The 23,627-nt window shown below is 37.4% G+C and overlaps 1 protein-coding gene across 3 annotated transcripts in view; it reads left to right on the plus strand.

Moving 5' to 3' along the window:
- LRP6 (LDL receptor related protein 6) overlaps positions 1 to 23,280 on the plus strand; it is a 178,606-nt gene extending 155,326 nt beyond the window's left edge. For all 3 annotated transcript variants that reach the window (XM_064591557.1, XM_064591556.1, XM_054507171.2), the window contains 6 exons: positions 6,895 to 7,131; positions 8,013 to 8,123; positions 12,691 to 12,921; positions 14,154 to 14,290; positions 14,952 to 15,049; positions 17,832 to 23,280. In XM_064591557.1, coding sequence (XP_064447627.1) covers positions 6,895 to 7,131; positions 8,013 to 8,123; positions 12,691 to 12,921; positions 14,154 to 14,290; positions 14,952 to 15,049; positions 17,832 to 18,126 — 1,109 coding nt within the window. In that variant the 3' untranslated portion in view covers positions 18,127 to 23,280. The remainder of the gene's footprint in view (positions 1 to 6,894; positions 7,132 to 8,012; positions 8,124 to 12,690; positions 12,922 to 14,153; positions 14,291 to 14,951; positions 15,050 to 17,831) is intronic.
- Positions 23,281 to 23,627: the final 347 nt, after the last annotated feature.

Below are 23,627 nucleotides of genomic sequence, written 5' to 3' on the forward strand. Positions count from 1 at the left end.
TGTTTCCTATGATTAGGAATCTTATAGTTTGTTTCCCTCTCTGATTTCATCTTGTTTTATTTTTCCCTCTATTCCCCTATGGTCCTCTGTTTTGTTTCTTATGTTCCACATATGAATCAGATCATATGATAATTACCTTTCTCTGATTGACTTATGTCACTTAGCACAATACCCTCTAGTTCCATCCATATCGTTGCAAATGGCAAGATTTCATTTTTTTTTAATGGCCGAGTAGTATTCCGTAGTATATATATACCACATCTTTATTCATCTGTCAGTGGACATATGGGCTCTTTCCATAATTTGGCTATTGTGGACATTGCTGCTATAAACATTGGGATGCACGTGCCCCTTCAGATCACTACATTTGTATCTTTGGGGTAAATACCCAGTAGTGCAATTGCTGGATTGTAGGGTAGCTCTATTTTCAACTTTTTGAGAAAACTCCATACTGTTTCCTAGAGTGACTGTACGAGTTTGCATTCCCATCAACAGTGTAGGAGGGTTCCCCTTTCTCCGCATCCTCACCAACATCTGTTGTTACCTGCCTTGTGAATTTTAGCCATTCTGACTAATGACAATTAGTCATTCTGACTAATGACTCTGACAATGAGGTGGTATCTCATTGAGGTTTTGATTTGGATTTCCCTGATGCTGAGTGATGTTGAGCACTTTTTCATGTGTCTGTTGGCCATTTGGATGTTTTTGGAGAAATGTCTGTTCATGTCTTCTGCCCATTTCTGTTGAGTTTGGTAAGTTCTTTATAGATTTTGGATACTAGCCCTTTATCTGATATGTCATTTGCAAATACCTTCTCCCATTCTGTTGATTGGCCCTTGGTTTTATCAACTGTTTCCTTTGCTGTGTAAAAGCTTTTTATCTTGATGAAGTTCCAGTAGTTCATTTCTGCCCTTGCTTCCCTTGCCTTTGGAGACGTGTCTAGCAAGAAGCTACTGCAGCAGAGGCCACAGAGGTTGCTGTCTCTCTTCTCCTCTAGGATGTTGATGGATTCCTGTCTCATATTTAAGTCTGTCCTCCATTTTGAGTCTATTTTTGTGTAAGGTGTAAGGAAATGGTCCAGTTTCACTCTTCTGCATGTGGCTGTCCAGTTTTCTGAACACCATTTGTTGAAGAGACTGTCTTTTTTCCATTGGACATTCTTTCCTGCTTTGTCAAAGATTAGTTGACCATAGAGTTGAGGGTCGATTTCTGGCTTCTCTGTTCTGTTCCATTGATGTATGTGTCTGTTTTTGTGCCAGTACCATACTGTCTTGATGATGACAGCTTTGTAATAGAGCTGGAAGTCCGGAATTGTGATGCCACCAGCTTTGCTTTTCTTTTTCAACATTCCTTTGGCTACTCAGGGTCTTTTCTGGTTCCTTCCAAATTTTATTTGTTCCAGCTCTGTGAAAAAAGTTGAAGGTATTTTGATAGGGATTGCATTAAATGTGTAGATGGCTCTGGGTAGCATAGACATTTTAACAATATTTGTTCTTCAGTCTATGAGGATGGAACATTTTTCCATTTCTTTGTGTTTTCCTCAGTTTCTTTCATTTGTGTTCTATAGTTTTCTGAGTATAGATCCTTTGCCTTTTTGGTTAGATTTATTCCTAGGTATCTTGTGGTTTTGGGTGCAATTGTAAATAGGATCGACTCCTTAATTTCTCTTTCTTCTGTCTCATTGTTAGTGTAGAGAAATGCAGCTGATTTCTGTGCATTGATTTTATATCCTGCCACTTTGCTGAATTCCTGTATGAGTATTAGCAATTTTGGGGTAGAGTCTTTTGGGTTTTTCACATAGAATATCATGTAATCTGGGAAGGGTGAGAGTTTGACTTCTTTGCCAATTCAAATGCCTTTTATTTCTTTTTGTTGTCTGATTGCTGAGGCTAGGACTTCTAGTACTATGTTGAACAACAGTAGTGATAGTGGACATCCCTGGTTTGTTCCTGACCTTAGGGGGAAAGCTGTCATTGAGAATGGTATTTGCCCTGGGCTTTTTGTATAGGGCTTTTATGATACTGAGGTATGTTCCCTCTATCTCTACACTGTGAAGAGTTTTAATCAAGAAAGGATACTGTACTTTGTCAAATGCTTTTTCTGCATCTATTGAGAGTATCATATGGTTTTTGTCCTTTCTTTTATTAACGTAGTGTATCACATTGATTGGTGGATGTTGAACCACCCTTGCAGCCCAGGGATAAATCCCACTTCGTCATGGTGAATGATCCTTTTAATGTACTGTTGGATCCTTTTGCCTAGTATCTTGGTGAGAATTTTTGCATCCATGTTCATCAGGGATATTGGTCTGTAATTCTCTTTTTTGTGGGGTCTTTGTCTGGCTTTGGGATCAAGGCAATGCTGGCGTTACAGAACAAGTTTGGAAGTTTTATTTCCATTTCTGTTATTTGGACTAGCTTCAGAAAAATAGGTATTAATTCTTCTATTTTGTAGAATTCCCCTGGAAAGCCATCGGCCCTGGACTCTTGTTTTTGAGAGATTTTGATTACTGCTTCAATTTCCTTGCTGGTTATGGGTCTGTTAAGGTTTTCTATTTCTTCCTGTTTCAGTTTTGGTAGTTTATACATCTCTAGGAATGCATCCATTTCTTCCAGATTGCCAATTTGTTTGCATATAATTGCTCATGATATGTTCTTATAATTGTATTACTTCGGTGTTGGTTGTGATCTCTTCTCTTTCATTATTTTCTTTATTTGGGTCCTTTTTTCTTTTTGATAAGTCTGGCCAGGGGTTTATCAATTTTATTAAGTCTTTCAAAGAACCAGCTCCTAGTTCCATTGATCTGTTCTACTGTTCTTTTGGTTTCTATTTCATTTCTGCTCTAAGCTTTATTATTTCTCTTCTCCTACTGGGTTTAGGCTTTATTTTCTGTTCTTTCTACAGCTCCTTCAGGTGTGAAGTTAGGTGTGTATTTGAGACCTTTCTTGAGAAAGGCTTGTAGTGCTGTATACTTCCCTCTTAACTGCCTTTGCTGCATCCCAAAGGTTTTGAACAGTTATGTTTTCATTTTCATTTGTTTCCATGAGTTTTTAATGTTCTCCTTTAATCCCTGTTTGACCCATTCATTCTTTAGTAGGATGCTCTTTAGCCTCCCTGTATTTGAGTTCTTTCCAAATTTCCTCTTGTGATTGAGTTCCATTTTCAAAGCACTGTGGTCCAAAAATACACAGAGAATGATCCCAATCTTTTGGTACTGGTTGAGACCTGATTTGTGGCCTACTATGTGATCTATTATGGAGAATGTTCCATGTGCACTCGAGAAGAATGTGTATTCTCTTGCTTTAGGATGGAATGTTCTGAATATATGAAGTCCATCTGGTCCAGTGTGTCATTCAAAGCCCTTGTTTCCTTGTTGATCTTCTGCTTAGACAACCTGTCCATTGCAATAAAGTGGGGTGTTAAAGTTCCCTACTACTATTGTGTTATTATCGATGTGTTTCTTTAATTTTATTAATTGGTTTATAAAATTAGCTGCTCCCATGTTAGGGGCATAAATATTTACAATTGTTAGATCTTCTTGTTGGATAGACCCTTTAATTATGATGTAGTGTCCTTCCTCATCTCTTATTATAGTCTTTGGTTTAAAATCTAATTTATCTGATATAAGGATTGCCACCCAGCTTTCTTTTGATGTCCATTAGCATGATAAATGGTTTTCCACCCCCCGACTTTAAATCTGGAGATGTCTTTGGGCCTAAAATGAGTTTCTTGCAGACAGCATATCAGTGGTGATGCTTTTTTTCCAGTCTGATACCCTGTGTCTTTTGATTGGGGCATTTAGCCCATTTACATTCAGAGTAGCTATTGAAAAATATGAATTTAGTGCCATTGTATTACCTGTAAAGTCATTGTTTCTATATATTATTATATATATTAAAATTCTTTTATTTCTCCAGAAAGAGATTCTCTAGTGTCTTCTATGCTTTTTTCAAGTCCAACTAGCATCTTTATAATCATTATTCTGAACTCTAGTTCTGACATCTTACTTATGTCCATACTGATTAGGTCCCTGGCAGTCAGTCCTGCCTCTTGTTTTCTTTTTTGAGGTGAGTTTTTCTGTCTTGTCATTCTGTCCAGAGAAGAATAGCTGAACAGGAGAACAAAATACTAAAATAGCAATGACAACCCTAGAGAAATACACAATAAACAAATCAGAAGAGACTGAAAACAGAAAAAAGAAAAAAATTAAAATTAAAAAAAAAAAAAGAATATAATCAGACAGATGAATAGCAATACACTGGATCCTGTGTATATTTTGGTCTGTTTGTTAGAAAACTAGGTCCAAAATTGTAAGGAAAGAAAAACTTATATATGTACAAAAATAAAATTAAATACAATGAAAGGATAGAATGTAACTGTAAAAATGAAAGTTAAAAGACAAAAGAAAAAAAAGAAAACAAGAAAGATTATAAACAGACAGGTGAACAGAACAGAGCAATACACAATACACTATATCCTGAGTGTATTTTGGTTGGTTTGTTAGAAAAAATTACATCTCAAAATTGTGAAGAAAGAAAAGCTTATATATATGTACACATTTTATATATATATATATATACACACACACAAAAATAAAATTAAATACATTAAAAGGATAGAATGTAATTGTAGAGATAAAAATTTTGAAAAGACTTTAACAAAAAAAAGAAAAGTTAAAAAAAAAAAAGAGTATCAGACAGGTGAAGAGAACAGGTCCATACACTAGATTCTGGGTGTATTATGGTCTGTTAGAAGAAACTGCTTTCCAAAATTATAAAGAAAGAAAAACTTATATACAAAAATTAAATACAACAAAAAGATAGAATGTAACTGTAAACATGAAAATTCCAAAAGTTGATAAAATAAGAAATTGGTTGAAAAAGGAAAGAGACAAAAAAAATTGAAAGACTAAGGAATCATGGGGGGAAAAACATGAATTCTATATACTGTTTTCCCCTAGTGCTGTCGTTTTACAGTTGTATATGATGATTGGTAAACTTGGTCTTAGTGGGATGTTTTTGCTGATCTTCTGGGGGAAAGGCCTATTGCGTTGATTCTTGGGTGTCTTTGTCCCAGCTGGAACTGCACCACCCTTGCCAGAGGGCCAGGCTAAGTAAGCGGCTCCAGATTGCTCTATGTGGCTTTTGTTCCCTGAAGGCTTTCTGTGCTCTTTAGAGGATGACAGTGAAAATGGCCGCCTCCCAATCCCCAGCCCCAGAGCGGAGAGTGGGGGCCCCACTTCTCAGTGTGCTCTCAGGGAAAAGCAATCAATCACTTCCATCTCCCTGGTCTCCAACCGCACTCCGTGCTCACCCAACTTGTGACCAGGTATTTCTGTCTCAGGCCCATAACCCCGTTTCAAGGCTCCAAACCCTGCAGACTTGTGTGGTGTGCACTTGTGCCACTCCTGGGGGAGAGAGTGGGGTCTTGCTGTGGTTCTGCTGCTCACTGGGCCCCTGCTCGGAGAGCAGTCACCCCACGGTGGTTGGTGGCCCCTCCAACGGAGCAGTCACCCCTGGGTTGGTGGTATATGATAACCCCAAGCTGAGAGCCCATTCCTGGGCTCGCTGATTGCAGCCAGATTCCCTGCTCCAGTGCCTGGGAACTCTGCCACAGTCAGGCACCCCTGGTCTTCCTGTGACCCCGGAGATCCTGAGACCACACTGTCCCACCTAGGATTCCGCCCCACTTTTCCACCTGAACACTTTTCAGGCAGGGACATCCCTGACCGGAGCAGACTTCTAAAAGTTCTGATCTTGTGCTCTGCTGCTCTTATCACTCTCGGGTGCCGGCTTATGGAGGCTCCCTCCCCGCTCAGTTTATCTTCTGATATATGGCCTCAGATTCACTTCTCTGCACCTCCTACCTTGCAGAAAGTGGTCACTTTTCTATTTGTAGAGTTGCAGCTTAGATCTCTGGTTGAGTTCATAGGTGTTCAGAATGATTTGATAGCTATCTAGCTGAATTCTTGGGACTAGACGAAACTGAGGTCTCCTACTCCTCCACCATCTTGGACTATCTCCTCGCTAATTCATATTTTTTTAAACTTCTTGCCAGATACCGAAGTGTAAATAACTATAGTTTATTTGTCAGTTCTTTCAATTTTAAAATAAAAATAGTGTTCCATTTTGGGTTGAGCTTAGAACTCAAAGTGCTTTCCTGTGAGAAACCATCATACTGAGGTATACAACCTGAGCTTTATGCATACTTCCCATTTTATCAAATGCTATTGAAAAGACAGCATGTATTCCAAGAGTTGATTTTAATATAGTTAATATTTTTACTGGTTCATCAAGAACATTTTAAAATAAAACTGGCTTTTTTTTTTTTTTAAACTCTGAGTGTGTGGCTGTACAGAATGCAGTGACTACTAGTAACAGTTTGATAACCACTTGAGTTTGCTAATGTGCCAAGACTTTTACCAGCCATTCCTTTTGTTGAGTCAGGGCAAGTGTGGTAGAAAGGCAAGTGGCATCTCGGTATTATTATAAAATAGTTTTGACTTTGTAGATCCTCTTACCCAAGGGTTCCTGGGCTGCTCTTTGAGAACCTCATCACTAGAAAATTTATGAATTGTAAGCTAACTTTAAAATATTTGTAGGTGGATGATTATGGTGATTATTCCTCAGTTATGTGTGAGATTATAATGGATGGCAAATAATCCTACTTGAATTATATGAGAAAACTTTTTTCTGTCTTATAGTTTTGCAAGTTAGTAAATCTAAATGTAGTAGTGTAAAAATTGTATTTATTTTCTGGTTAGATGGGGTAGTTTACAGATTTTATCTATTAAAAAGTGTTTTGCATATGTTAAGTGAGCTTCACTCAAGTGTGTTTGTACATTTGTGTGACTGTTGTGTTTTTGTCACTCTTCTCCCCCTTGTTCATTTGAAGAACCCCCAACATGTTCTCCTCAGCAGTTCACTTGCTTCACGGGAGAAATTGACTGTATTCCTGTGGCTTGGCGCTGTGATGGGTTTACTGAATGTGAAGACCACAGTGACGAGCTCAATTGTCCCGTATGCTCAGAGTCCCAGTTCCAGTGTGCCAGTGGGCAGTGTATTGATGGTGCCCTCCGATGCAATGGAGATGCAAACTGCCAGGATAAATCAGATGAGAAGAACTGTGAAGGTATCTGAAATTCCTGGGGCCTGGTTGTGTAGTCTTTTTTTCCATTAATATTCAGTTGTTTGAAATTCAGGGTATTGCTTTGGCTCAATGGTAGATTTGGGGTTTTTTCAAGTACATTTGACTTTATTATGTTTAAACCTAGTAGCATGTTCCATATTGTTGTTTTAATCCACTTATCATGCATAAGGTTTATACACTTTAATAAGCTTTGCAGATTGAGGATGAGGCCTATAAGTTAGACCTTCAGTATGTAAAAATAGTCCTTGTTTCCATTGAACTCTGATTTAGGTTTATTTATTACAATGTAAAATAATTTCATATCTTCCTCTTTGCACCACTAACCTTTAACATGGTAAAAACAAATTCTCTAGAATTTTTTAGTGTCTAGAAAAGCACGTAGAGGGCACCTGGGTGGCTCAGGCAGTTAAGCTCTGCCTTCAGCTCAGGTCATGATCCCAGGGTCCTGGGATTGAGCCCTGGTTTGGGCTCCCTGCTCAGCGGGGAGTCTGCTTCTCCTTCTGCACCTACCCACTGCTTGTGCACACTTTCTCCTCTCTCTCAGATAGATAGATAGATAAATCAATCAGTCAATCAATCAATCAAAGAAAGAAATGCATGTAGATAGAATTCTTTAATTCTTAACAGAATTATTAGTGAAAGATGAAATTTAATGTAAAGAACAAAATAGGAAATTTCCTGCTGGATTTCTTTTTCTACTCTTTTCTCTCTACCAATGGAAATCCCCAGAGAATAATTTTTAAGTTATATTTTAAAGTCTAATTTGTTTTTCATTTACATCCAGAAAGTACTTTTTGACTCTTGCCAGAGTTTGACTTTACATGCTAGTAAAAATAAGAAAACTATTTACATTTTTTCCCCAGTGCTTTGTTTAATTGATCAGTTCCGCTGTTCCAACGGTCAGTGCATTGGAAAACATAAGAAATGTGATCATAATGTGGATTGCAGTGACAAGTCAGATGAACTGGATTGTTGTAAGTAGGACTAAAACTTTATATATTACTCTTACAGGACAATTTTTAAAATAGTTTTTCCTTTTCTTCATGGGTGAATTTCACTTATAATTAGTATTTCTTTATTAAGAAGCAAGCATTAGGGGCGCCTGGTTGGCTCAGTCAGTTAAGCATCCAACTCTTGATTTCAGCTCAGGTCATGATCCTCAGGGTCATGAGATCAAGCCTTACATCGGGCTTCCTGCTCAGCTGGGAGTCTGCTTGAGAGTCTCTCCCTCTACCCCCTACTTGCGCTCTCTCTTTCTCCCTAGAATAAATAAATAAAAATCTTTACAAAAAAAAAGAAGAAGAAAAGAAACAAGTATTAATATTAAGCTAGTTATTTGTACCAGGATTTTTTATGTTTTGCTTTTAATAATTCCTTAAAGACAGCAGTTTTCTTTGCACAAAAATCTCCACAGAAACATTAAGGAAAGCATCAGAAAAGAATAAATATTATTTTGCCACAACTAAAGTTAGTAAAGTCTCAAACCATTTAGATATGTAGAAATCAGTCAGTGGTATAAACTTGAGATTCTGAACATTATCCCATGTTTATCATCTCTCACTTTTTTCTTGACATGTTTCCACCAGTTTCTCAGTGACTTTAAGAGCTTCCTTAAAATGCACCTGAGGATTCTTATGCCAACATATACCCCTATGCCTAAAGACTCTAGGGTACATAACTCATAGTTTCTTCAAGGTTCATAACTATTGACAAATGCCCTGACTTAAACTATATCCCAAACTGATAAACTTAATTCTGAATGGAATTCAGAATAAGTCAGGTCTAGGGGCGCCTGGGTGGCTCAGTCGTTGAGCGTCTGCCTTCGGCTCAGGTCATGATCCCAGGGTCCTGGGATCGAGCCCTGCATCGGGCTCCCTGCACCACGGGAAGCCTGCTTCTCCCTCTCCCACTCTCCCTGCTTGTGTTCCCTCTCTCGCTGTGTCTCTCTCTCTGTCAAATAAATAAATAAAATCTTTAAAAAAAAAAAAAAAAGTCAGGTCTACCCTGTCAAACTGATTTAGTGAAATTTAGGTAGAATTCATTTAAAAATTCTTTACACATAATGAAGACTTTAAGCTGGTATTTTTACAAAATTCAAATGGGATCCTTACTAAGACTTTTAGAACTTACTCATTTATTCAGCAGACTTTTACTGAATACCTGCCATGTGTTGAGGGTACATGGTTCCTGTACCAAGTTTCTCAAAGTCCTCTCTGGTTGAGCTAGTAGTAAGAATAAAGATTTTAAAGCCAAATAGAGATGGATTTGAATTCTAGCTCCACCTCTTACCAGCAAATTATTTGTTGTTAAACTTGAGTTGCTTTATCTTTAAAATGAAGATAATATTTAAGCCTGGTGGTTGTGAGAAAATTAAACAATTCAATGTATATAAGCTCTATAGCCTGGCTCATAGTAGACACTGTTGATAAAGGAGTGTGATAAGTGGTATTAAATGTGCTATAATAGAGATCTTTACAAATAGCATCAAAAAAGAGAGTGGTCCGATCTTCAGGAGTGAACATGGGGTTCATCAAGGAAGACATCTTAGAAAAATGATACTTAAAATTGGGCCTTGATCAGTGAAGAGTGTTAATTGTATAGATAAATGGAGAGATTGTGGGGCGCCTGGGTGGCTCAGTTGGTTAAGCGACTGCCTTCAGCTCAGGTCATGATCCTGGAGTCTCGGGATCGAGTCCCACATCGGGCTCCCTGCTCGGCAGGGAGTCTGCTTCTCCCTCTGACCCTCCCCCCTCTCATGTGCTCTCCCTCATTCTCAAATAAATAAATTAAAAAAAAAAAAAATGGAGAGATTGTATTCCAAGCAGAGAGTATGCTATTCAAAAAGAGAGTGGAACAGGCACCTTTGGGAAACTACATGTAACTGGGACTGCCAGAATACAAGCTATGTCTTGAGGAGGGGTATCAGCAAGAGAACATATGTAAAGGTAAGATCAGAGAAGACTTTGCTTTTCTTTGAAAGAGCCTAGACATAGCATCCAGAATAACGGAGAGCCATTGAAAAGCTTAAGGAAAGGACTGGCATGGCTATGTAATTGTGAAAGCTGTAAAAATAGATGGATTGGAAGTATAAGATAATGGGCAGGGAAATGTTAGATTGATTGCTTTCACACATTTTGATCACATCAAGAGGAATACAGTGATGTGGGTGTACACATGAAGAAACAAAAGTGTCATACAACAGTACTTACCCATATGATATAGAATGTATTCTGAAATTTTCTGTTTTAAAATGCTGATTGCAACCCACTAAATTGTTTTCACCATCTAATGACTTGCAGCCTCTAATTTAAAAATACTTAAGAGGCTATCATAGTTCAGGCAGAAGATAATTATCTAAATCAAGAGGAGCACTGGTAGTGGAAAGGAGGGGATAGATTTCAGAAATAGAGTAAAAAAGGTTTTGCAACCATTTAGATGTAGTTGATAAGTTTAGGTTGACTCAAAAGTACCTCACTGAGTGACTGGAGTCATTAACTAGAATATATAGCAGAGACTGAAAACTGAAGGATCATTCCGTATCTTGGGGTCCGGATGTAATATTTGTCTGATACAGGTTTTTTATTACTTTTTTAAAATTTAATTTAAATGCCTTTGATTTGCCACAGGTGCCATCATTTATTTATGATCTGCTTTATTCCTGGGAGCCACAAAACCTGTTGGATATTGGTGAAGATGAGTGTGCAGGGTAGATAGGTTGCATTCAGGTTGTCAATGGGATATCCCAATGAAGCTGTTCAGGAAGTTGTTGTCCATTGTGTGGGTCTTTAGCTCAAGAGAGAGATTTGGCCTCTTCAGTTTATTAAAGATAATTAAAGCTGAGGCATTGTGGATGAAGTCTCTCAGAGAGAGTTAAGTAGAGGAAAATAGTGGGACATAGAACTATGGCAAGAACTCTGCACTTAAGAGACGGAAGAGAAGGAAACAAATGGAAACAGAATAATCAGAGCTAGTAAAACTAAGAGAGTGATATTTTGGAAGGATATTGATTAGGCATTTTTGAGAAGAAAACAAGAGCCATCGGTATTGAATGTTTGGAGAGGTCAGTAAGATGAAGAGTTTAATGAATATGGCAAATAGGAGAACTTTGACCTTTGTCAGACAAGTTTTACTGTGGCCGTGAGGATACAAACCTGATTTCAGTGAGTTAAGATGTGAAGACTAAGAATTGGAGATAGTGAGTATAAACTATTCTTTCTTGAAGCTTGGCATTAGAAAGCAATGCCAAGGCACTGGAAAGGAATAAGAAAGATAGATGACTGCTCACAAGGACTAGGGAGAATCTGTACCCCCGAGTCCACAGACAACATATGTAACTGGCAGCCTCTGCATATTCTGTAACTTAGTGATAGCATTTTCTCTCATTTATTTAATCTGTCGGAAGTCAAGTTTAGCTGTGTGGGTGGGAGATTTAAGGTAAGATGAAGCAGAAGAGAGGTTTTTAAAAGATCTGTAGTTGTAAGGCCCCTGAATGGCTCAGCTGATTAAGCATCTGACTCTTGATTTCCACTCAGGTCATGATCTCAGGGTCATGAGATTGAGCCTGTTGTAGGGATGTGCTCAGTGGGGAGTCTGCTTTAGATTTTCTCCCTCTCCCTCCCTCTCGGCCCCTCTTCCCCGCTCACACTCTTGCTCTCTCAAAAATAATTTCACACACACACACACACACACACACACACACACACACACATAAAAGATCTGCAGTGTGAGATATAGTCTGACTATTCAGAATGGAAGGATTTTCCTTCCAAATAGAAGAGTAACGCTCTAAACTTGACAAGCCCTTTTACTATTTACCTTCACCTGTAATATTGATGCCTCCTGCTTTTAGAGCCTCATAGCTCACAGATCTGGTAAAGGTGAGTGCCATGCACAGGGTCTTCCTCTAGTGTTCTCAGGCTCTGGCCTTTGTAAGTACTCAAGTATCAGAGACCTTACGTTTCTTGCCCTCAGGCAATAGATTCACTCTGAAGGCACCAGCATATTGGGCCTGAGAGCTAGTGCTCTCTTTAGCTTCTGATCTCCCTTCACCAGGCCTATATGTCACTTTTCAAACCTAAAATCAAGCTCAGAGTTGCTTTTGGCTTCTTCATTATGCCAGGTAAAACATTTGATGACTTTCCTAGGTCCATCCCTTTTGGCCCTAAAATTTTCTCTGAAATTCAAAATAACCATGTTATTTTATGATATACAAAATGAAGTAGGATAAATTTTATCTGTGTATTTAGAACTTAATGATGTTTAAATCTATGATTCACTTACATCTTTGTTTTTATGAATTTATAGATACACTTTTCAATGTATTTTATTTCTGTCTTCACTTAAAGATAGTTCATTTTGATTTCTAATGATATTTACCTATATACCTAATGGGGTATGGTGTATAAGTATTCATAGAAATAAAAAAATGGTTGTGAGTTGTCTTCACTAGCTCACATTCTACTCAGAAGCCCTCTTTTTAATAACTATTTTGAGTCTACAGTTGTTTCTCCTTTATATAACTCTACTGCATTCTCATTTTAGATCCAACTGAGGAACCAGCTCCACAGGCCACCAACACGGTTGGTTCAGTTATTGGAGTAATTGTCACCATTTTTGTGTCTGGAACCATATACTTTATCTGCCAGAGAATGTTGTGTCCACGTATGAAGGGAGATGGGGAAACCATGACTAATGACTATGTAGTTCATGGACCAGCTTCTGTGCCCCTTGGTTATGTGCCACATCCGAGTTCTTTGTCAGGATCTCTTCCAGGTGAGTTAAGACTGATCCATTGAGAATCAAGTCTGGGATACTGGCAGGATTGCCAACTTTCCATTATGGAAATAGGATATTGCCTAGAGTCTATTCCAAACTAGACTACTTTGGGTTTAAAAACTTCTAAGAACAAATGTTCTCTTTTACTTTTAGCACTGTCTCTTTTTATGAAAGGTTATAAAGCAAATACATAATACCCATATTTATACATACCGACTGCATTTATTGCACGTACTACATGTACTGCATTTCTGGATGTGCTCTCCTGAAAGTAAATAGCTAGACATTTGTTGAGGAGTCATAAACCACAGGTCCTTTAGGTGCACTACCGGGGGACCTCAGTACTATGGAGCCCAGCAGTTAAAGGTGGGAAAAAAATAGATTAAGATTCCTTTTCAGCAAAGATTGGAAATAGCTGGGTGATAACAGGGAGGGATATATTATCTTAGGCTATGCCTAAACAATAACTAAGTAGCCAGAAATTCCACGTGTTTGGGTAGACCATATTGCCCTAGGGAAGTACGGCTTTCTTTTCAGTGCCTTCTGGTGCCCATAGTGAAAAGAAGCCTTTTTTTAAATGAATATGGAGAGGGAGGCAAAAGCTCTCAGAAAATAAGAACTTACTCTGGGTGTAAATCTAAGAAAACAGATACGATTTTGAAACTATTAATGATAATGATTCCTTGTTGCTATACCTATTTTCAGTTAGTGGAATATGGGAAGTCACTTGGAAAATAATAGAATTTCTTCTTCCACATTGGTGGTTGTGATTCCAACAACATTTGCATCTAGAAGATGAAGAAGTAATCCGTACTTTGTATTAATGCCCTTAAAAGTGGATTTAGTTTCCCCTTGAGTAAATCTGTTCTTTAATCTATCCTGCTTTACAACCTCCACTCCCCATAGTCCTTTTCTTCTGCAAATCCTCTAAGGTTGAAAACTTCTTATTTTGAAGAGTTCTGCTTCTATCCTTGGAGAGAAGGGATAGGAACTATTTACTTAGCCTTGTTCTAGGCCAGCTCTCAGCAGTGTTCATGTCTAGAGAACATTCATTTCCCTTCTCCATTAAGTACTTTCGATTATTATTAGGAGAAGAGGGCATAAATTGTTTTAAAATTAAACCATTTGACTATTGTTATTTGTAATCCTAGTGTTGAATAAAAACATTTTATGCGTGGAAATAATTTTTATAGATCTTATTCATCTTCAGTATTTATCCTTCATTTTAGGAATGTCTCGAGGTAAATCAATGATCAGCTCCCTAAGTATCATGGGGGGAAGCAGTGGACCCCCTTATGACCGAGCTCATGTCACAGGAGCATCATCAAGTAGTTCTTCAAGCACCAAAGGCACTTACTTCCCTGCAGTAAGCAGTCTGTTTTCCTTTGTTTGACTTTGAATGCTAAGATAAATAGAATCCTAGATTTTTAACCTATTGAAATGGGGGTACTCAATGATGGTAATGTAAAGAATTTTTTAGTATACAATTTAGGCAAATAGGGCTCACAGGTGGGATTTACCACCACCACATAAGCACTCTTAAATCTAAACCTTTAAGTTTACTGTGTAGTAACCAGCATATTTGAAAGCACTAGGCAGTAATTTCATAGTTTGGGTAAAAGTAGAACTACTGAATAGTATCTCTTGAGAGGCTTAGGATCTACATTCTGTGACCTCCCCAAAAAAGGAAGCACACCTGGTATTTCTCCTCAGTCAGTAATGTTTCTCTAAATATTTATAATTAAAAAAAATCAGAACCCAGCTGTGCTGAACTTAAACCAGTGACGTACAGATTTCCTTCTTATCACATTGCACTGTTTAGCCGTGATGAAATTGTGTTTTAGGGATTGGAGAGCCCCACTCCTAAAGTACTATTTGAGGTCAGTTCTTTGGGAAAGAAAGATTGTGCTAACCTTGTAATGGAAAGGAATACAAACAGATGAAGCAAGAGCATGTAGGAAAGTCTAATGGTCTTTGTGTGGCATAGACTATTGTTATTTTAATAATTTAATTATTTTTCCCTTTAGATTTTGAACCCTCCGCCATCCCCAGCCACAGAGCGATCACATTACACTATGGAATTTGGTTATTCTTCGAATAGTCCTTCCACTCATAGGTCCTACAGGTAATACATATCTTCCTCTAGTATAATCAAAGTATAGAAGAAAGAAGTACTCTGGTTGTGGGTGTGATGTAGCCCTGCATAAGTAGATGATGGTCACTGAGAGAGAATAGGCATCTTGTCTTGGTAATGCTAATGTTGCCCCTTCCACGCATCCTTTTCTTTCGGGCATTATACATTTTTTTTAAAGAGAGTCACAAATGCTAGCTTTTAGAGTAATAAAGTAGAGCCCCTAATACTGTTAACAGTATTCTAAGGAAAAGTTACCCACCAAAATAACTGATCTCAAAATAGGTTACTGCTCAAGTTAGGTTTGATTGATCGTCTAATTGGCGTAAGATAGTCTATTGACGTAAGACTGTCCAATAACCCCTTCTTAGACTGTCAGTCAAACCTAACTTCAGAGAGTTGTGAGAGCTGTAAATAGCAGGGGGACTAAGAGCATAGAATTCGAGAGAAGTCGAGAGAAGCTGAAGTTCAGCCCTTGCTTCACACACTTTATTACAATCTGGAATGAAAAAATTCTCATAAGATTGCTTGGAATAAATCATGACTCACTAAAATAAATGAAATATATTTGTAAGACAGAAAGGGGGAAATCATGCCTTTCTGCTGATTTGTGTCTGTAGAGCATATTGAGCAGGTGAAGTACTAGTATATTATATTCTTAGTCTTTTCATCCTCTTTCAGTATATGTGCTGCCGAAGTGAGCATTCTTTTCATCTTCTTTCAAAGGCCAGCAGAAAGTCAACAGCTTGATAGTCTCTAAATGCTGAGTGTTGTGTTTATTGGCATCCCTCAAGTGCCTGTTATCTTCTAGTTAAGGTGTTTCCTAGACTTCTAGTCAAATTATTCTGATATAACCTTACAGATATATAAAAACCAAGTGGAAACTGTTTATAGTACCTTATTCAGAACTCGCATTTCAATTTATAGATAAGACTCTTTGAGATAGGCTTGATTCTGAACTGATGTTTTTATGTTTTATTGTAAATGTTGCTTTCCTTGCCACTAGTTTGATTGTTCAGTTACAGAAACCCATAAACTGAAAAAACAAAATGAAAGACTTAAAATTTTATTTTTAAAAAATCAATTTCTTTGGAGCACCTGGCTGGCTCAGTTCTTAGAGCATCCAGCTCTTGATCTCAGGATCTCAAGGTTCAAGCACTACGTTGGGCGTGGAGCCTACTTAAAAAAAAAAAATGAAAAATTAATTTATTTAAATTGAATAAAACATTGATTAAAATGAACATAATTGCATCAAAAACATTTCTTATTTGACCATTTCCCAGGTCTCAAATTAAGCCCAGTTTCTTTCTTCTGAGTCACACTTCTCATCATTTGTTGAGATTTTTGTCCAGACGAGAACATACAAGAATTTTGTTAATTTTATTTCCTTTCTTCTTAGCTGTTTTTTTTTTTCCCCCCATGAAAATGGAAGTGTTGGGCCTTTTAAATGTTGAGCCAAGAAATTTCACCAAGACTCAATGCCTGATTGGACAGAAAGATAAAACCTAAAAAGTACTATGACATCATGTCAGTATTGGTAGTAAAAACGCTTGAGAACCTGCTCAGCAGGTCATGTACCTTTTGTTCTTTTGGCAGCCATTTCTTTTGAGGCAAACCCTGGGTGATATCAAATGGTTTATATCTTGGGATAGTATCTTGTGGCAGTCTGTAGCACTGGGCATCTTATGGATTATTCCTTCAGGTTTACACATGCTCCTGTGCCTCACTTGTAGTCACTTTGGTGACCAAGCATATGAAGAAACCTTGATTGGGATAAATATGAAATAAGATCAGCTCTATGATATTTGGAATATAAGTGGTATATGAGGTCACAGATAGAAATAGAAACGATAGGAAAGCTAGCACTTTTAGCTCTTCTTTTCACTAGTGTGTTCATGTCTTCTCAGTTCCTTTTTTATTAGTTAACCATGCTGCAACCTTGATTGTAGCTGTAGATTATTTGAAAAGGTGGAACAACAAGTATAAGAAATAAATTAGGTCTCTAAGTACATATTAGAAAATACACTGGTCCTACATGGATATTTAGAATTGATCATTTTGTTGTTAGGACAGTATGCTTGTCTGTACACAAGGGATCAGAACTCTTTCCCCCAAACCATAGCACTTTGTCTTTGCTGATAGTAACAGTAATGGGATAGATATGCCCCTTAGGCTGTCTACCAGAATTCAGCATGGCTTGCACAATATTTGTTTTAAAGAGAGAATGAAGTCTTCAGACATCATTAAATTATTCATTAGGTAAATTATAGAGCAGTTAAAGAATGTTAAAGGAATACTAACATGGTTGAGTAGGATCAAATATGTGAAGACCCACCCATTCTTCTCACAGACTATGGAACGGCAGAAATTGGTGACGTCCGTCCACTATATAGACTAAATGCAAAATGTGTAACAGATTTTCCAGAGATGATCATTAAGTACTACTTTGAATAGTTTTTTGTTATTCAGTGATGCGGTTTAACTTGAAGAAGGTATAAGAGCACATCCAGAGGCTAGGTTGAGTTTACCTCTGCATTCCCATCCTATCCATTTTGAAATGCCTCTAGTCACATTTTATTTGCAAATATGAAATACATGCTATCTTCCTCCTTTAATTGGCTGTTGCAAATTGCCTCCTGGTCTGTACAAATTTAAATTTGTAGTAGCGTATTCTACTCAAAGTGAAGTTTACATCTAATACTTCTGTATTCTGATAGGGAAAACAGCTTTTCTGTAAAACTAAGTGCCTGCTTCTCTCGATTTTCCCCCTTACCAGCTACAGGCCATACAGTTACCGGCACTTTGCACCCCCTACCACGCCCTGCAGCACAGATGTTTGTGACAGTGACTATGCTCCCAGCCGGAGAATGACCTCAGTGGCAACAGCCAAGGGCTACACTAGTGACTTGAACTATGACTCAGAGCCTGTGCCCCCACCTCCCACACCCCGAAGCCAATACCTGTCAGCAGAAGAGAACTATGAAAGCTGCCCACCTTCTCCATACACAGAGAGGAGCTACTCTCATCACCTCTACCCACCGCCGCCCTCTCCCTGTACAGACTCCTCCTGAGGAGGGGCCCTCCTCCTCTGACTGCCTCCAATGCAAAAATGTAAATACAAATTTGGTTGAGATCTGGAGGGGGGGAGGGAGCTATTAGAGAAAGATGAGGCAGACCATGTACAGTTAAAAATTATAAATGGGGTAGGGAATACTGGAGATATTTGTACAGAAGAAAAGGATATTTATATATTTTCTTAAAACAGCAGATTTGCTGCTTGTGCCATAAAAATTTGTAAAAAATAAATTTGTACTAAAAGTTTTATTTTTGCAAACTAAATACACAAAGCATGCCTTAAACCCAGTGAAGTGACTGAGTACAAAGGAAACAGGAATAATAAAGGCATCATTGACCAGGAATGTCTGGGCTTTATTGATACCAAAAAAAAAAGAGAGAGAGAAGAAGAAGAAGAAGAAGAAAAATTTAAGTCCATCTCAGAGTAGCAAACCATAGATACTTGGAAGTAGCCAAATAGCCTTCATGTTAACTAACATTTGAGGGCCAACAAGTTTAAGAAATCACAAAAGGAAAAAAAAAGGAATTAAAACTAACTTTGGACAAAGGGCTTTGTTTTCTCTAGGAATCCAATTATTTTAGTGAGGAAAATAGGTATTTATAAAAATCCCTTCTGGGTGTTGCTCTTGTAGGAGATCAGCTGTCCAGTAAGATGGTGTGGGGCTCTTTGTGTGTGCAAGTCTTCTGTCCCTACCTTAGAACCCACAGCCTCTGTCAAAAGAATTAATTTTTTCTCTAGGTGTTTTTACCTTGCTTCCTCCCCGCCAGCAGCTTTGTAGGCCATTTTGCCAAGATATCACGACTTATTCACAGCTTTTTATCTGAGGATTGATTAAATGGAATTTTCTAAATTAAGGTTTCATTTTAATATTTCTACTAGCTCCATTCCTCTGTAGGCTTAGCTCTTGAATTTGACTGCTGTTTTTGCATAATGATCAAAGGGTAGACATATTATTGCTCCTCTTCCAAGATTGTTTTAATGCTCATTAAAATCTCTTTTTACAACACATATAGGCAATGTTTAAGAATTACAAATTTAACCATTATGTTTTTGTTGTAAATTAATCATATATCCTTGCAGTACTTTCAGCATATAATATCACAATATGAAATCGTTTATATATATATATTTTTTTTTCCTAGTAAAACATTTAAATATGTTCCGGTTAGAGACAATCTATTTAAAGAGAGAATTTTTTTGTTATCATTAGGTTTTCCCTTTATTAACTGTTTGTGACATTTTCATGTTCTTTAGGCCAATTTTTCTCAGAATGATGTCTACATACATACCTCTTTTAATGTGTGACATGAGTTTAATATCTTCCTGTTACCCAATGTGAATGTTAGATTGTTTTCAAATTATCCACAAATTATTCTTATACTCACCTCATATATTTGTGTGTGTTCTCTCTTATCCCGTTACGGATTAAGATGATTAAACAAATTTACCAATATGGGTTAAATGAGAAGGCCAACTAGTCACTTCTCAGCTGTCAGAACTTGGGTGGAGGGGAATAATGGAAGGCTCTTCCATGATCTGCCTGACCTGCGTGGTCGTCGGGCTGCTGCATCCTCAGCTCTTAGGACTGACATGTGGGATGATTCTAGCACTGCTCTGCCACCTTGCCACAAGTCAGTTTCCTGCTTTTTACATGTTTCCAGCACTTCTCTGCTAAAACGGAGTGTGTTTTTAAACTAATGTATTTTTACTTTATTAGATGTCGGTCAGTTACTGAGTGATTTTTTTTTTTTTTTAATTCTGTCTTGTTGAGGCCTCCTCTCTGGATTTCAGGGCCCAAGAGAAAACAATGGAAGAAAAGATTCAGAATTTTGGCAGGGATGAAGGAACTTTTTAAGTAATTAAAAATACCTAAGGAAATTTTTTAAAGAGAAAAAAACGTGGTTTCAGAATAATGCTTAGATTGTTAGGGACACCTTATACGAATCAGGTGCACTTGATTTTGCATATAAATAAATGGTGATCCATCAGTGTCTTGCATTTCAGTCAAACAAGCATTAACTCTTCCTGTCGGTGGACAAAGTGCCCACAGTCTAACAGAATGGACACTGGAGTTGCATTCTGTGACACGGGGGCCTTTGATGCTTAAATGAAGATGGAAAGGTTAGCAATAACTGGGTATCAATCAGAATTTGAGAATTCTATATGTTTACATTTTTTAATGTGCATCTTTATCCGGTGGGCTTCCCATGTGGAAACTTGCACTATAACGAATTAAGAAGAATATTGCCTTGTTATATCTCAGTCCAAGTGCTTGTACTGCGATGGCAATGGCCTCTTCTTGCAAAATACTGATTTGTGTGCCAATTTGTTTGAAATTATTTGAAGGCAGATCCGCTTAATCTCAGAATCCTCTTTCTGGGGTAGTTGAGATGGATTCTTAATATTTTGGGGAGGGTACCTTTAAATGAGAGAATTATCAAAATTCAGGAAAGATTGGACCTCAGGTTACATGGACAGTTAAGCTTAAGTAAACTCTCTTGATTATTAAACACAAGAGGTTTAATTGGAGAAACTGAGGATAAAAAATAAACAGTACAAATCAGGGGAAAAAGTGGAAAAGGGTTTGGAATTTGGTGTATTGCTATATTCACTATCCATGAAGAAAAAAGGAATAAAATGTTACTAGATTCCTTAAATACTAAAGTATTTAATTTTGAACATATGTCTTAAAGTATGCCTATTTACTGATGTGATTGAAATTGAGAAATGAGCTCTAGCATAGCATATTTTTCGTGCACTATATAGTAGACTAGTCTTCATTGAGGTGGTCTTTTTAACTCTGAACTTTTATAATTTAGGACTTGTCTCCTTCAGAGCCCTGGTCTTCTGAACAGTGGCCCAAGGGATTTTGCTGCTTAAGTCACAAGGAAAAAAATGGAGTTAAGGGATAGAAGGGATTCTCAGTATTAATTTTTCTTTCATGGAATTTTCTTATGCCTCTGACACTTGACTGCTCTTCTGTAGTAGCATTCATGAGATGTCATCTGTTTAGCAGAAAATTAGAGTTCCTTTAGTTATTTTAATTTTAATATAAAATACTTTGTGATATACCACCAAGAGGTATATGGATCCTCGAGCACAGCTACTCTAAAGGGACGATACATACTTAGAAATGAAGACTTTACAGTACATTTTCATCTAACAGGCCAATAATTTGGGGGCGGGGCTTTTGAGCAGTAAAATTTTAGCACGGATTGAGGATTGTATTTTTTCATCATTTTAAAATCCTTCAGGGTCAGTAGTTTGTATAAGGCCAACTCCAACTTTGATAAAATATAAAAGTAGCCACCATCTCCGTTAGGTAGCAATTGGTTCTGGGGTAAAATCTTTTTGTTTTGCCATCAAGGCCTATTAATGAAGAATACTTCAAGGTGAGTTAGTAGCCGTGGCTTCCCTAGCCTGTTAATGGATCTGTGTGTGTTTATGTAACGGGACACCAGCACTCCTAATAGACTACTTCTGCTTCTCTGTGATGGTTGTGTTGGTGCCGTCCTGTGCCTAGATTTGATTCCTAGAAACGTAGTGTTTAAAATTGTTTTTTCTCCTGCAGGGGCAACTTGCCACTTCATTGATTTGCATGCCATAAGAGCTGCGTATTGGTTACCATTACACATCTAACAAAATTGAGAAACAAAAGTCTTGGGCTTTTCATACCCCCAAGCTTTTAATAAGCTTAAGTCTGTATAATGACATACATAGTATGTTTGGAGTGTGGCTACGAGTATGTGAGTATCAGTTGGCCAACAAATGTTTGGGCACCCACAAATGAGACTATACACCAAGTGTAGACAGGGACTGAGTCAGGATCAAGTGTTGTTGAAAACATGTTCTCAGAATTCTTAAATTCTAATTTTATTTGGTATTCCTTTCTTTATCCGAAGCCTAAAATGAGCCAAGAGAAATAACTTTCTTTAGAAAGTACTGGTAGCATATGTGTGGTTTCTGACTTCTGGGATAGTATCATTTTATAATAGTCCCAAAATTTGGCTTATGAAATTTTCAGTTTTAGGGGATAACATTTTACATTTATAGTTTAAAAATTTTAAATTATGAGCTTGTGAATCCATATACTCAGGATATTTCCATTGCCTTGATTCTGCATCTCATTAAACTAAGCCTGCACCTGAGTAGAAGGAGGTAGTCAGTAAGAATCTTAGATCTAAGATTCTTACTGACTCTGATTCTTACTGACTACTCTCGCCCTCCTTAAGTCCAGGTAAATTTTGCTCGGTTTTTCTTTTTCATAAAGCGTCCTTAAGCTATTGTTAAGTTTATTGCTGGAAAAAATCCTCATGACTTTACAGATACAACTATAGACTATGTGATTTCTTGTACTCAAGAATATAGACCTAACAAAAACTAACTTGTAGATTTTCACTGCTACCTAGGGTTTACCCAAAAGTTTACACCAAAGATTTAGAGACAATGTGCTTTTGCTTATGCTTAACTGTCCATTTTTTTAAAACAAATATAAGCAGGGCAGGGATATATATGTATATATAGATCTGTCTATCTATATCTGTAGATAGATAGATATACCTAAATATGAATATTAAAAGGAAAAGAAAGTGAATAAATCTAATTTTACATGAAATTAAGTATCTGGGGTTAGAAAATTTGAAAAGAGTTAAGAGGATACCAAGAAGCTTAAGCTGGACTAGCCTTATTTGCAAGTGAAGGATCTGGTGCTGCTTTCAGATGTTTATCCTTTGTGTTTTTAAATTTTTTCTTAAGCTTTAATCTTTGTTATTGTCTTAAAGTCAGCTGGTGTTTCTTGTCCATGGACTTTGGTACGATGGTGCTTTGCAAGGATGTATTTATATTTTAATGGCCAACATTTGGTCAGCCCTTGTCCACTATTCACTTCCCCCTTTTTGTAAAATAAGTGCTTTAATTGTAAACTGTATAAAAATACCTTGTATAAATCCCCTTTTGATTATTACAATAAGCTGAGTTGTAACAAATGAAATGTTGATTTTTATAATAAAACAGTGGAAAATAAAAGCGTCATTTCTTTTTAGCAAGAAATTAAAACAGCTGATTGTGCTTTGCTGTGACTTGTGTTTCAGAGGCAACAAAACCCACCTTTATTGTTTGCATTTCAAATAAAATACAACCTTGGAAGAGAGGTTTGAGAAGGCCTGTTGCATAGTTGAATGTTTGGCCATACCTGTGTTGGGAACAGAGAATAAGGAAAACATTTTGTGCTTCCTGCTCTGGTTTTCAGTCAACTCCTGGAAGGAGCCCTGCTGTGGACGCTGAACAGCCCCCTTCTCCAGATTAGATTTAAAAGTGAACATTGCTCCTCCTGATGCAGAGCCCAATATGCTATGATACTGAAGGGTAGCAGAATTTACCACCTCAAAATATGCCACTTAGGCATCTTGACTGTTTTGAGTCAGGCACTTTAAAACAGCAAATACAAATAGAGGCTTTCTTTGAGCTCCCCTTATCTGTCTAAAGACAGCTCCTCTA

Source organism: Mirounga angustirostris, unplaced genomic scaffold (assembly GCF_029215605.1).
Source record: "Mirounga angustirostris isolate CCGP_5_RB_7025 unplaced genomic scaffold, mMirAng1.0.hap1 SCAF_5, whole genome shotgun sequence".
Taxonomy (NCBI): Eukaryota; Metazoa; Chordata; class Mammalia; order Carnivora; family Phocidae; genus Mirounga; species Mirounga angustirostris.